Genomic DNA, 14,798 nt, shown 5'->3' with positions numbered 1-14,798 from the left:
AGTTATAATCATCCGTAGACAAGCCATACAAAAACTGATTCAATTACTTTTGCGTACATTGTACCCGCTGACCTCCACCATGCATATCTTCATCTTCATCATAAGCTTCTTGAGCTACTTGATGTTGTTTCCTTCTCGTCTCTTATTCAATATTTGCGTCATGCAGAGTTGTCTCTTCACATTCGTCCAGCTCCATGTATGTCATCTGCATAACTGCATTGATGGCTTAGGTGGCAGCACTGCCTCTAACGTCTTGCACCGTTCCAGTGACAATGAATCACGGAGTTTATTGTTTCTAATAATTACGGGGTTGTTTTACATTATTTGTTTCTAATATTTATATATTTGTTTGGATTTTTTTAATTGTATTTATTGTAAGGAAGTTAATAATGTAATTAGAATTTTGACGATGAAAAAGTTTCATAAATAAATAAGATGTTACAACCTGTTTTAAAAGCTATCTGGGTTTGGTGAGACCTATGACCCCGCTTATTTTTTTTGCTTTAAAATTGTTTCTTAATTATAAATAATATTTTTTTAAATAAGATATTAATTTTTAGTATATCCCTATTTTATAGAAATTTTATACCAAATATTTGGTAAGATTAATTTTAATTTAATGAGATGTTATAATTTAATTTTATACCTATTTTATAGAAATTTTTATACCTTTTTAAGGACTATCTGGGTCTGGTTAGACCCATACCCGTGACTTCGGGTCAAATGCACGAGAAGCCTCTATTTACAAATAATGCAATAAGATGGCTTGGGAGAATGTATGGAGCAACCAGAGAGCTTTTAAAGGTTTCGTTTATATATATTATAGATTATCATTATTATGTCTTATAAACAATTTATCTTTTCTACAATACGTGTCGAAACAAATGCACAAGCAAAAAAATAACGCATAAATGAAATGTCGTGAGAATTGAATTCATCTTAGTATATCACGCATCTCACATATTTGAATACTGAGCAGTGTCTATGGATTAAACCATTGCCATTCGAAGATAATACACACACAAGTCTACATACTTACATGTTCTTTCTTGACACTATATTTTTACTAGCCTAGTGTTTTAATCCGCCATATAAGCTTAGTAAAGACAAGTCCCATATTCTTGAAGTGGCTAAACTTCATATTCGTATATGTAGTTTTTTTTTCCTGTTGCACATGCAATTTTTAAAAAATACTAGAGTTAAGTGTCACTTTAGTACCTGTGGTTTGGCCAACTACGCAACTTTAGTACCTAAACTTTATTTTGTGCAACTAGCTACCCCAGCTTCAAAAAACTTGCCATTTTAGTACTTTTTGCTAACCCCGTTAATTTTTTCTCGTTAAGTCAGGGGTAAACTTGTAATTTCAATTATTTTATCATAAACTCAAAAAGAGTTAAGTGCCGCTTTAGTACCTGTGGTTTGGCCAACTACACAACTTTAGTACCTAAACTTTATTTTGTGCAACTAGCTACCCCAGCTTCAAAAAACTTGCCATTATAGTACTTTTTGCTAACTCCGTTAATTTTTTTCTCGTTAAGTCATGGGTAAACTTGTAATTTCAATTATTTTATCATAAACTCAAAAAAATATGTGGTGACAGGGACTCGAACTCGCGCCTATGGTTTTTACTAAGTTTTAACGAGGGATGCACTAGCGAGTAGGACAAGTGACTGACTTGTTCATAAGCTGGTTTTGAATACTTTTATAGTCAAGTTTGAAAGACCCCCAAATCCTCATAAACCATAGAAATGTCAAAATTGGTCGTAACGGATCATGCAACTAGTTACACCAACACAATTGGGCCCAATTCCGCCCTCCGATTTTGTCAATCAGAGCTGTTAATCCCCTGCTTAATCAGGTCAATGCACTGCACATATTGTATAGCAGATTTTGGGTTGGAATTCAAAATGAAAATTAACCAGTTAGCCAGAGCTGAGATGGCCGGAATCCCGCCGGTATTGAGATCGGGACAGAAGCCGGAAAACGAAAGAGAAAGCGGGGTAGGGGTTATTTAGTTTAAGATTTGACACCATCAGTCCCTAGGGTTTTCAAATGTTTAAAAACTAAACAAAACTTTTACAAAAGAGGGAATTTGATTAAATGAAGAGTTAAGTGTCATTTTAGTACATGTGGTTTGGCCAACTACGCAACTTTAGTACCTAAACTTTATGTACTAAAATTGCGTAGTAGGCCAAACCACATGTACTAAAATGGCACTTAACTCTTAAATGAATTAATAAAATAATTGAAATTACAAGTTTACCTTTGACTTAACGAGAAAAAATTAATGGGGTTAGCCAAAAATACTAAAATGGCAAGTTTTTTGAAACTGAGGTAGCCAGTTGCACAAAATAAAGTTTAGGTACTAAAGTTGCGTAGTTGGCAAAATCACAGATACTAAAATGACACTTAACTCAAATACTATTAAGAAGTTAGACCTCAACCTCCTTAACTTGGAGGCTTAAACACATATCTTGGGATGTTGTTACTTATGTGTTCTAATATTTAGATGTTAACCTTTCCACATTGAATTCAACTTTATATTATTTGAGATTTGAGTGTCTTAATATGAAAAACTGGACTTGTATCTCATTTATATAGCTGAACTGTGCACAAGATCTTTACTTAACTCTTTGGTTAAATGATCGGCTAAATTATGTTGAGTTCTCACAAACTCCACAGATCACACCATGCATGATAACCTCACAAATCATGATGTGAACACCTAAGTGTAGAGACTTTAAATTGTACACTTGACTGTAAGGTAGCTTCACGATCACTGATCACACCCGTTAGATTCGGGTAATATTGGCCTAGGCCACAATGGAATTCATAAAACAAATTTCTTAGCCACTAATCTTCTTTACCAGCAGCTGTTAATACCACAAACTCTGATTACATTGTTGAGTTAGTAATGCAAGTTTGTTTCTTTGATGCCCAAGCTATGGTACCTCCGCCAAGTCGGAATACCTATCCACTTGTAGAAAAGTGATCTTTCATATTAGTATTCCAACTTAGTAAGTGTCCACTTTCCATGTCTGATGTGGATAATAGGCCTGAGTCGTTGGCGTTCAGTGGCAATAACAATGAGCATGAGCTATATGATTTTCTGCTTAACTATCGGTGTCCATTTGATCAACATGAAAAAAGGATAGACCTTTGTTTCATGGTCGCAAAACAATTATATATTTTTAATCTCTGGTTTCTGTTTCAAGGGTTCTTCTAACATCTCTTAACTGGTTATGATTTTCATTCTTGTATTCACCTGCACCATTTGAATATGCTTCGCTTTCTGCACTGCAGGTTTGTAAAGTTTTTTCTATCGTTTCTTAAATAAGTGAAGTTTCGGGTCAGAGATTCTTTAGATTTATATTCAGGTCAAATGCAAAGTCAGGAGAATTGATCACTTGCTTGTTTCACAAGAAACTTCTACTACAAGTGACCCTAATAAAGGTTCAGATTCCACTTCATGTTACAGCATAGAAATCAATCATGCTTATCTTCCTCCATGGATTATAAAAAGTGTATTTGATGCATTGAAGGCTAATGGCAGTGATTTTGAGGCAGCTACACAAAGGCACATATAAATTTGCAGGGCTTTGAAGTTGGTTATATTATTGATGGAAACTATCATTTGGTTGTTTTGCAGTTTTGTGACTGATCCCATATCAGTTGGTTTAAACGCTGTTCTGCCAGAAGTTTGATGAAAAAGCCAGAGAATACGACAGCTTGCTTGAAAAGCATTCATCATTTGGCATCACAAATGCGGTTGTTCCCCCCTCATTTGAGCCGTGCGTTTGTAAGATCGTAAGGTATTCTGATCCTGATCGGTCTTTCACAGCTTCTCTTTCACCTGTTTGATCTGAATTCTGGGATCAATTTTTGTATATAGATTAGGATGTTAACTCTGCTGAAGCTCTTGTGCTCCCTAATTTTGATCACTCATTAACTGTAATATCTCCATGCATATATTTGAAGCCGGCAAAACTTTCATCAAGATGTTTGGACCTGTGTTATTGACTGCATAAAAATTGCAAAGCAACTGTTATATTCAAACATAAAACTTCCATATCCACAGGATCATATGTGTATTTACAAACAGATTTCCAAATTACATTCAAGCTATATTCAAGAAAAGCTTACAAGCCAGCAATTATAAATGACTATATATGTATGTATGTATCCGCATTTTCTTCAATCAGAAAACCAATCCAATTTCAGCAAATATAAAACAATAGCACTTCACCCATAAAAAAGTAGTTGCAAATTTTTTTATTTAAAACCTAAAAGCCAAACATGTGATGTAGATATCTGGACCAGATGACAATGAGTGTCCGAGGTCTATACTTCAAGAATCTTGTTCTTGAAAGACACCTCCATTGCCCCATCTGTGGTCCCTTGTTTACCAGCATTCGCAGACCCGCGTTATTGGCTGTCATGCCAAACATGTATCTAGAAAAATAAAAAAAGTTTTAATTTAGAACAGAGAAAACTTGCAGCCTAAGTAAACAAAAAATAACTAGCATTATTAACTTACTTGCTTTGACTTGCTCTCCTCCAAAAAAGGAATGAAACGATCCACTGTCCAAATGAGCTCAAGTTAAAATAATATAACTAATAGTTTTATAAAATATAAACATCCAAAGTAAGTACAGATTAACCATCAACATAATTTGCTTATTACCTTAAACAGCAAGACGAACGAAAAATTCCCAAACATAGATCGTTTCTTGACAGGCATCCTGTTTGGTTGAGGAGACATGTCTTTATACAAATGCTGAGCTATCTCCTTCAACAATACCAATTGTACCTTTTCAGTCCTCATAGAAATCAAAGCCTGCTTCATTGACTCCCTGTCAGCTTCCAGTGCGTGAAGCCTTGCATACAGATTCTTCACCTCTGTATCACCAATGCTTTGAGTAACATCAGCATCATCTTTAACCTTTGTCACATTATAAACAGAATCAACTGTATATACCCTGTCACTCATGTCATCGCCAAACTCTGATGCATTATCACTATCAGAAGATAACTTCTTTGGCGAATTACCGAAAACAACCTTCTCCTTCACTGGACTGTGTTCAAAACCTCCCTCCAGTTCGCTGATTCTTTCTTCAATGGCTTTCAAAGAACGTGGAGATTCATCAAACGTATGCTTATCTATATCAACTATTTCACCATCAACATCCCGGTCGGCATGATGTTCAATCAAATTGCATTTTAGTGGAGGGTAATTGTATGCAGGCAACTCAAAGTTGGTCCCACTATAATTCTCTCCATCTGCTTCGGCTTCCGTCAGCCCATAACTCATCATCCTGTGTTTATACGCATGTACTTCAAAAGTCAAAGCTTCTATCGCTTGTTCTTTTTGGTACAACAAATCCTCCAACGCCATAATCTCTTCCTGATCATGGGCCATCCTTTCCTCCGAAAACCGTTTAAACTGACGGGCCTCCATCTGCACTTCCGCCTTCTCACTCTGCAACCTTAATATCATCGACATCGCTTCATTAGCCGCCGACGAGGCAGCATTTCTCTCTTCATCCAACTCAACCGATAAATCCTGAATAGTTTCCTGTTGCCTGTTAACCATCTCCCGTAACGCAATACACTCGTTTCCAATATCAACACGAGCCACACCAGAATCCGAAAGCCCAGGTATGAACAACACATCATCATCGTCGTCGTCTCGTTCATCAAGCTTCCGCTTCACCGATCGGATCCAGAACCCGTTACCATCAAGCTTTGCAGAACAACAGTCGCATCCACAATCACACCATTTGACCACTGTTCCCACCGGCTGCTGCTGCTCACTCTCGGTTTCCATATTCACAACAATTTTTCAACACAACATAATCGTTTTCGATGCACAATTCCCCCTACCAATCCTAAAGTAGCCTAAAGAATACTCTGTAATAATCGAAACTATCGAAGCCTAAAGCAATGACCGATCGGGATAGCACGTACGTTTGTAAGTGCAAACTTAGGTGACAACTTAATGAAACCGAAAGGCCGTAATAATTACATACATCTGAACCTAATTACTGACAATTACGTTACTTAACACTACAGCTTATTCATGAAACAATAATACCGTTGTAACTTGTAATTACATATACTCCCTCCGATAAATTGTTGACCTAATTGATGGAAATCACGTTACCTTGCAGCAGAAAACACGGGCCGGTGTAATTGACTCAGTCCATGTACGAATCTGCACAATATAATTGTGAATTTGAGAATTTGATTACAAATTTGATGAGAAATGGAGGATTTATTGTGTTGACTCGTGAAAAATTGGGGGTTTTGAAGGAAGGTGAAGGGATTTGGAGCCCTAGAATTTTAATTAATTTGGGTATTTGTTATCGGAATATTTTTTTAGATATTTTTTTAATATATAGTTGAGAGAAATGAAGAAGATATCCCCAAAAAAAAAGGTAGTTGTGTGTGGCCATATTGTGAGTATTTTTTTTAAATAAAAACATCAAAGCTTTATTAAAGTTATAATAATAACAATAATGATTAAAAAGGGAAATATGGATAATAATGAGAACCGCATTAAGTAGTTACTATTTGATGATTAGATAAATATGATGTTAGGTTACTTGACAGAGAAACTTGTTTTTTAGATGAGATGTCTTATGTTTAAATCTGGACAAATACGTAATTAGCATTCTGAGTGTAAAATAGAGTACGGCGTGAAACATTTGCTGTTAAAAATTGATGATTAGATGGTTATATACTTGTCTTATTTAGGCAGATTGAATCTTAATAACCCAAATTTTGATTCGTGACCAAATTTCGAGCAATTATACTTTAAATTTCACTTTTGTTGACAAGAGCAATCATCCTAGATTTTAATTTTACACTCGATTTTCATTTGATTTAACGGAATATTGCATACACATTTCTCCATTTCGTTCATAATCATCATTGTGAGAGAAAGCGAGACACTTAATATAAATCTTTGGCGATCAACTGATTATGCTACCGTGATTGCTCTTAGCAACACTGGAATTGAGAGTTTTATTGATCAAATTGGTAGCAATGATATTATCAACCAAGTAATTGAATTATTAAAATCTAATACCTCTACACGTTTTTCTTATAGTATTTTTATAATGTCAACTCCACATATTTTAGAAAGACAATTAACAAAAGTTTTGTTAACATTCTAATTTTTAATTGTATATAGATAATAATATTTAATAGAGTAAATCACACGATGATCATTTCTTATATATTATACTATTAACTTCATTAAAAAAAAATAGAACACGACTATTTCTTGGTCAATATTTGTAACCCGGTCAACTCCAATCCTTTGCAGGCTACTTCTCAAAACATATATTAAAATTATACTTGTATCTGTATGTATCACCAACCATATCTTTTTTATTCGGTTCGATTATACAAAACCGGTACAATGAGACTATAGTTTTGTCTCAATGTTACAACATGACAAGAGTCCTTGATTACAAGCAAATATGAGGCGGAATAAGCTTTCCTGGATTCATAATATCATTAGGATCCAAAGCCGCCTTTATCTTTTTCATTGTCCTCAAATTCTCGCTTCCGAGTTCCTTTTCAAGATACTGCATATACAATCATCGGCGAGGGGCATTTCAGACATTTAACACAACTTTAAAAAAACACAGAATTAATTATATAATTAATTCATTCATATATATATATATATATATTGCTTACTTTCAGTTTCCCTGTACCGACACCATGTTCTCCGGTACATGTACCTTCCATAGACAATGCAGCATGAACCATGAAGTTGTTTAATCTTTCAGCCTCCTTACGTTGTTCTTCGTCTTCTGGATTGAATAGAATTACTGTGTGGAAATTACCATCACCAGCATGAGCAATCACTGTGCTGTTAACAGGAACGGGCCAATATAGTCAACGTGTCAAAATAGTCACTGGTCAAAATCAAGTCGGTTTGTCAAGAATACAGACGAAGCATACCACAGTAGAGGCGAAGCATCTAGTTCTTGTTTAGATTTAGAAATTAGTTCAGCCAGATGTGATAAGGGAACACATACATCCTGAAAAAAGAAAATAAGTTTGACTTTTCGGGTCAACCATAACAGTTTGCAGATACTTATGGTGCTTTTTTTAGGGAAAATAATAAGAAAAAAAACGAATTAACCGACTAACCGTTGTCATTGCTTCACAATTAGGTGCCAATGCTAAACATGCATAAAGAGCTTCCTTCCTAATCTATATCAAAATATTTTGTATTAATAAAAAGAAAGTAACATAGTAACCATGCAGTGGTTAGTTAGCATTAATTAACCTTCCAAAGTTCCTTTTTAGTTTCTTTATCTTCTGCAAAAACAAAATCTGACCCGTTATGCTCAGATGCAATCTTTTGAACTATACTTGTCTGCTCACGCGTATATGCTTCTGTAAAAATAAAAAAAATTAAGATAAACATTAACAGCCTCATTATAAGATATTATAAGCATAAAGTATCAGAAATCCTCATTTATGTAACTATGTAGAATGTTGTCATACGGTCATGCATCATGGTTTGACGTACCAATCAACAAACCGTAGTTATCAAATGCGCTAGGCGCATAGGTCCCGCTTGGGGCTTAGGCGCAAAAAAAGCGAGGGCCTAATATAATAAAAGCGCACTTAAATAAAAATAACAAAATATATTATGTGTTAGAAAAATAATATTATTCTTCAAATAAAATAAACAAAAGCTATTATATAACATTCTTTATCTAATTAGTACCAAAAATTCTAAAAGAATCAAGATTCAAATGTAATTTCTTGAATAACAAAAGGTACAAAGTGAAGTACCAAAAGTTCAAATACCAAAATGTTCAAAACATGAAAACCAAAATTTAAAAAAATAATAACAGTAAAGGTTTAAATGATCATTGTTCTTGATTCGTATCAAATACCAATAGAGGTGTCGCCAGCTTAAAAAAGCGAGGGCCTAGGCGCAAGAAGCGAGGGCTTTTAACAACTATGCAACAAACATGTACTCTTTATCACGTATCTTTCAAGAAATGTTTCAGATTCTAGAACATGGCAGAACATTTGAAAGAATCAATTACCAGTGCCAATTAACTCAAACATTAAAGTTGGAACTTCAGGCAATTCTTTTCCATTGGCAAGATTGATAGCCTTCACTTGAACCTCATCTAACAGCTCCACTCTTGACACCTACCAACACATTATCCATTCGGTTTCACAAATTCACATTTTATAGTGGCAGTTGAACAAGATTTTAATAAAAGAAGACAAAAAAATGCAAAACAGACAAAAGCATACCTGTATGCCAGACAACATTGTTGCAATTGCCACGTCAGCTGCATCTTTAATGGTAGGAAAATTGCACATTGCAACCTGAAAGAAATCGGCAATCAGAATCTTTGGTGTATCGACTATAGCAAGGGAGCATTAAGTAATTTTATAAAAATGAAGTTACAATGGAATGTTCTGGAATCCTCTGTAGGCGCAGTGTAACTTCTGTTATTACACCAAGAGTGCCTTCACTGCCAATCATCAGCCGAGTAAGATCATACCTACACCAACAAAACCCTTTTAATTAATTTGTAATTACACTTTAATATATAGAAGTAAAACACATATGCTTTTTGAAAATGACAATTATACCCACCCGGCAGCACTTTTTCTAGCACGAGATGCTGTTTTCACAACTTCACCATCTGCTAAAACAACCTACAAAGGAAGCTAATCATGATATGATGGGACAGTTACTTCACTATAAAAAACTAAATTAAAGTAAAAAAGTAAAAACCTTGAGATTAATGACATTGTCACGCATGGTTCCGTACCTGCATACTTAAAGCATAAGTACACACTCAGATACTTGGAAAACAAGACCCGTATAACTGAATTAAATGTAACATTGTAATAAAGGTAATATTAAACAAAACTACTATCGAGCCGGGGGTCTCACCGGAAGCAGCCTCTCTATCCCTATGGGGTAGAGGTAAGGCTGCCTACATCTTACGCTCCTCAGACCCTACCATAGCTTTGCTATTGGTGGGATATACTGAGTACGATGATGATGATGATGATGATGATTGTAATATTAAACAAAACATAGTGTCTACCTAACAGCTAATGAACCAGAACAACGGGTCCCACACATCCCTCCGATGGTTGCTCCGGGTCCTACTCAATACATATATAAATATAAATTAACATGAAAATAAAATATTCATGTAAAAGAACTTATATTTTATATACTAACCGGGGTCAAGAGGAAAGAATAGACCATACGGTGCTAAGTATTCATTAAGCTCCATCCATCCGATCCCGGGCTCAACGACCACATCCATGTCCTTAACATGTAATGCTTTGACATTCTATAACCAAATAAATAAGGATTGAGTAGCCTACAAAGGAATCTTATATATTACAAAATTAAGAAACAAGTTGTTAAAAAGACTTCAACTTTTTTTAGAAATATGTGCGTGTTTATTAAAAATCAACCAACAATTACACAAGGTTGGTCATGTACCATAAGTTCGAACAAGAAAGGTTGGTTCATACTTTCATTAGGGTCATGTCAATGCAAACACCTCCATTAGGAGATAAAGTGTGACCTTCAATTGATGTAGCTCCACCATATGGTACAATAGGGACCTGCAAAATGGAAGATTAAAGAAAAACCATAATAATACTGTTAAGTGTATATTCATACAAGTAGCTTTAAATGCTTCAACCAATGAATCAACATAAGGGATCTGACCTTATAATTGTTACAAGCTTTAACAATCTTAGATACATCATCTTCTGACCTGCACACATATAAAAGTCTCACAAAAATTAACTATTTATTCATTATCTTGATATTAACTTGAAACCACAAATTGCATGTTACCTCGGAAACACAACAACATCGGGGATATTGACCGCTTTGTGAAAACTGTATTGTGGTTTCCCGTGGAAGTATCTCTCATCATGATCCAGAGTCATGTTATCCTGTAAAATTAGCTTTATAAACACTCCTATTCATAATAACATATATATAACACTGAAATTGCTAGAGAAGTCAATATGGGATAAAGCAATCGTCTTTATTCCAAAGAAAGAGGCACAAATAACTAATCAAGTTCAATCACTCATTTTAAGTTTCATACATGAAATGAACTACTAGCATACTTCACAAAACTTAATTTAGCCTAATTTTCATTCATGTGAAAAAGTAATGTTTACATCGTTACATAAGGCAGACGAGCAACAAGCTGCACCGCCAGCCTTTTTTAGATAGCAAACTAATTTGAAGATAAACACTAAGGGTGGGGGGCTCAAAATGTATACAAGATTCACAAACGAAGGGGGGGGTCGGGCTCAAATTTTCGGCTGAAAACAGCTAAATTTACACTGCGTATAAAAAATTCGGATGGAAACGGGGAAATTTACACTATTGCGCGAAAAAACAGGGGGATTCGGGCCACCCCAGGCCCTAACTAACCTTCGCCACTGATATCGACCACGATTCCTGTTCTTTTGAAAACACAAATAAAAAATGTGTGATTCTGAATAAAATATCAGCTCAAAAACCAATCATTCTTAAAAACTAGATTTTTTTTTTTTTTTTGAAAAGGCCAAATATATTAAAAATAAAAAGAGAAACTTCTTGCATGAAGCCCAACATACAAGAAAAAAGACGAGATACAACCCGAAAATGTAAGAAAACTAGATGAATTACTAGTTTGCAACATAAAATCATATAGTATAATAACTAACACTAAAAATCAAATTAGAGTTTGCAATAATACAAACTTGCAATGGGATAATAATATGTTACAAGACAAACAGAAGAACTCAACCCAAAAGACTAGTCTGATAGGTGAGGGAACCCATTTGGCTTATAAACCCCACATCAGTTGCCCATACAACCGATGTGGGACAAGTCCGTATCTTGCAATGGTTTCAGTCCGTAACATAATAATAATAATAATAATAATAATAATAATAATAATAATAATTGAAAAGGTTATATATGAACAACAAATCAACAATAAGATAAAGATTATTACTTGACATATAGCATTGAGTTCATCAACAAGCTCCGGCGGGACCGGCTTATAATTACCCTTGACAACATGTTCCGTGCTATCTTTACCCCCAATTCTCACACCACTGAAACCCAATCAAGATCCAAACCCATCAAAATTAAACCAAAACCCATTACACAGAACCAATCAAAACGCAACAATCAATCAAAAAAACCTTTCTTGGAGACTGGCGCGTCGCATAAAGATGGGTTTTTTTGAAATTGAAACGCGAGTGAGCCACCGGAGACTGCGAGAATGATGGGAAGCAAGCAGGTGTTCCATGATTGACGATGGTTTGAGTTGATTAGAATGGTGGTGTTAAGGATTCTTGATTGAGATTGGGGTGTGTGGTTGATGGAGGTTTGAATGAATTTGAGAGGTTTTGAATAAGAGCGTAAACGAGAGAGCAAAGTGGAGATTATTGCCATTGGTTTTGTGTATAAGGATAAAATGAAGTCAAGTCAAATAATAAACACTAATGATACACACTATTTGTTATCAACAAATAATAATTTTATATTTTGGATTTAATGGTGAGTTCAGTGGAGTAACAAGATGGCAAACTAGCACGAATCTCATAGACAAATCTCAAACATGAAGGTATGGGTATGGACGGATATGGACAAGTTTTGTGAGTACGAGATGGATATAGTATTAAGTGATATTTGGTCTGATTATGTAATTTATATATACTTATTTAATTGAATATCATGATCGCAAACATTTTTTATTTGGCTATGTGATAGAATAATTTACTAGACATGTCTATTTTAGCCTACATCTTTTCAATCATTGGTTTTTTTAACCAATAAACAACTGGCACGTCACTGAAACCGGTTAAGGCGCTAAGACTTAGTCGCCCCTTTATGAGCACGGAATTTTATGAAAAGTAAACTGGTCTCATCTTTAACCAATAAAAATTCGATACGTGTCAAAGGTGGTTTAAACTTAGCCTACATATATGGTTATTTAGCCGGCATCTTTGACTCTTAGCCGGCTTCGGAATACGTGACTATTTAGTTAGCCGGCTCCAAATATTCCTTCTTAGCCGGCTCCAACTCGGCTTGTAGGATAAGGCTTCACTTAGCCGCCTTCTTTTTTTGATTTAGTCGTTTTAATTTTAGCTGCCAAAATTGAATATTTTACCAACCTTACTAACTCTATTAAATATTTAGCCGGCTTCACTTAGCCGGTGTAAATTTAGCCCCCAAAATTAAATATTTTTACCTATTCACCTAATTATTTAGCCGGCTTCGCTTAGCCGCCAATTTTTTTTCTCCTAGCCGGCATGTTTTAGCCATCAGCAATAAATACATTTACTTACCCAAATTTAATTTTTCACCAACATTTTTATAAAACTATACAACCCCATATTCACTACATCTTATAAAACCATTTTCACCCTTTCAAATTTTTTTACTTTCTTATCACAAGATCCTCAATTTTTTTTAAAATATGTTTTTAACGTCGTCATATAAATTTGAATTGGTATTTTAACAATTTATCGCTTGTCGATTAGAACTATGGTAAGCCGGAAAGAGATGACAAAGATGCAATCTTTTGCAAACTTCATGGACTCGACTCAACAGACTCAAATGTCACATTCGCGCTATGTTGTGGCACGCGCTCTTCTCCCGCGGTAAATGAACCTTTATTAGAAGCTTGCATTGTTCATTATAGTTTCTAGTAATTGTATACTATCATTTTTGGAAAAAAGATAAGAGTGTATACAGGTGATGGGGTTGTGAATGAATTAGAAAGAGCAAAGCTAGAGTAACTACAAGCTTCAATAGTTGTAACAAGTTCAAAGAAAATCGGGGCTACCAGAACTTTTGCTTAGAAACATGCATTATTTTGCTCAAGATTTGGAAAGATTGGTGGAATGGTTGTGCCAAGAATTGCCTACGTTCATCGAGGAAATCAATGGTGAACGCTTTAGAGGAGTCAATAATGCAAAGAAAATATGTTTGTTAACGACGACGGTTAACAAAATGTTTTTTTAAAAAATGAGGATCTTGTGATAAGAAAGTAAAAAAGTTTGTGAGGGTGAAGACGGTTTTATAAGATGTAGTGAATATGGGGTTGTATAGTTTTATAAAAATGTTGGTGAAAAATAAATTTTGGGTAGGTAAATGTATTTATTGCTGATGGCTAAAACATGCTGGCTAGGAGAAAAAAAAATTGGCGGCTAAGCGAAGCCGGCTAAATAATTAGGTGAGTAGGTAAACATATTTAATTTTGGGGGCTAAATTTATACCGGCTAAGTGAAGCCGGCTAAATATTTAATAGAGTTGGTAAGATTGGTAAAATATTCAATTTTGGCGGCTAAAATTAGACGGCTAAATCAAAAAAAGAAGGCGGCTAAGTGGAAGCCTTAGCCTACAAGCCGAGTTGAAGCCGGCTAAAAAGGAATATTTGGAGCCGGCTAACTAAATAGACACGTATCCCGAAGCCGGCTAAGAGTCAAAAATGCCGGCTAAATAACCATAGATGTAGGCTAAGTTTAGCCGTCTTTGACACGTGTCGAATTTTTATTGATTAAAGGCGGGACCAGTTTACTTTTCATAAAATTTTGTGCCCATAAAGGGGGCGGCTAAGTCTTAGCCGCCTTAGGTGACGTGTCAGTTGTTTATTGGTCAAAAAACCAATGATTGAATAGATGTAGGCTAAAATAGATATGTCTATTTTAATAAAATATTGGTCAAACATGTCTATTTCTGTAATTTTCCCATTTAC

At 35.0% G+C, this 14,798-nt stretch overlaps 1 protein-coding gene and 1 pseudogene across 2 annotated transcripts; both read right to left on the bottom strand.

Moving 5' to 3' along the window:
• Window positions 1–3,808: 3,808 nt before the first annotated feature.
• Window positions 3,809–5,847, bottom strand: LOC143627201 (myosin-binding protein 7-like). Its single transcript, XM_077097083.1, has 3 exons — window positions 4,685–5,847; window positions 4,538–4,581; window positions 3,809–4,452 (listed from the first exon to the last, which is right to left on the bottom strand). Exons 1-3 carry the CDS (start codon window positions 5,825–5,827, stop codon window positions 4,284–4,286), a joined length of 1,356 nt encoding a protein of 451 aa, XP_076953198.1. The 5' UTR covers window positions 5,828–5,847; the 3' UTR covers window positions 3,809–4,283.
• A 1,447-nt stretch (window positions 5,848–7,294) lies between these two features.
• LOC143627186 (D-lactate dehydrogenase [cytochrome], mitochondrial-like) lies at window positions 7,295–12,507 on the bottom strand (annotated as a pseudogene). Its single transcript, XR_013152549.1, has 17 exons — window positions 12,238–12,507; window positions 12,045–12,147; window positions 10,883–10,983; window positions 10,751–10,799; window positions 10,552–10,644; window positions 10,250–10,364; window positions 10,110–10,170; window positions 9,791–9,827; window positions 9,650–9,711; window positions 9,458–9,554; window positions 9,301–9,375; window positions 9,084–9,192; window positions 8,309–8,418; window positions 8,170–8,232; window positions 7,978–8,057; window positions 7,711–7,885; window positions 7,295–7,595 (listed from the first exon to the last, which is right to left on the bottom strand). The product of XR_013152549.1 is annotated as a D-lactate dehydrogenase [cytochrome], mitochondrial-like (transcript).
• Window positions 12,508–14,798: the final 2,291 nt, after the last annotated feature.

This window comes from Bidens hawaiensis, unplaced genomic scaffold (assembly GCF_021521415.1).
Source record: "Bidens hawaiensis isolate Kalapana, Puna unplaced genomic scaffold, B.hawaiensis_p1.1 tig00004617_1, whole genome shotgun sequence".
NCBI classification, from domain to species: domain Eukaryota; kingdom Viridiplantae; phylum Streptophyta; class Magnoliopsida; order Asterales; family Asteraceae; genus Bidens; species Bidens hawaiensis.
Note: the sequence above shows the minus strand (reverse complement) of the source record. Positions and strands in the feature narration are given on the sequence as shown.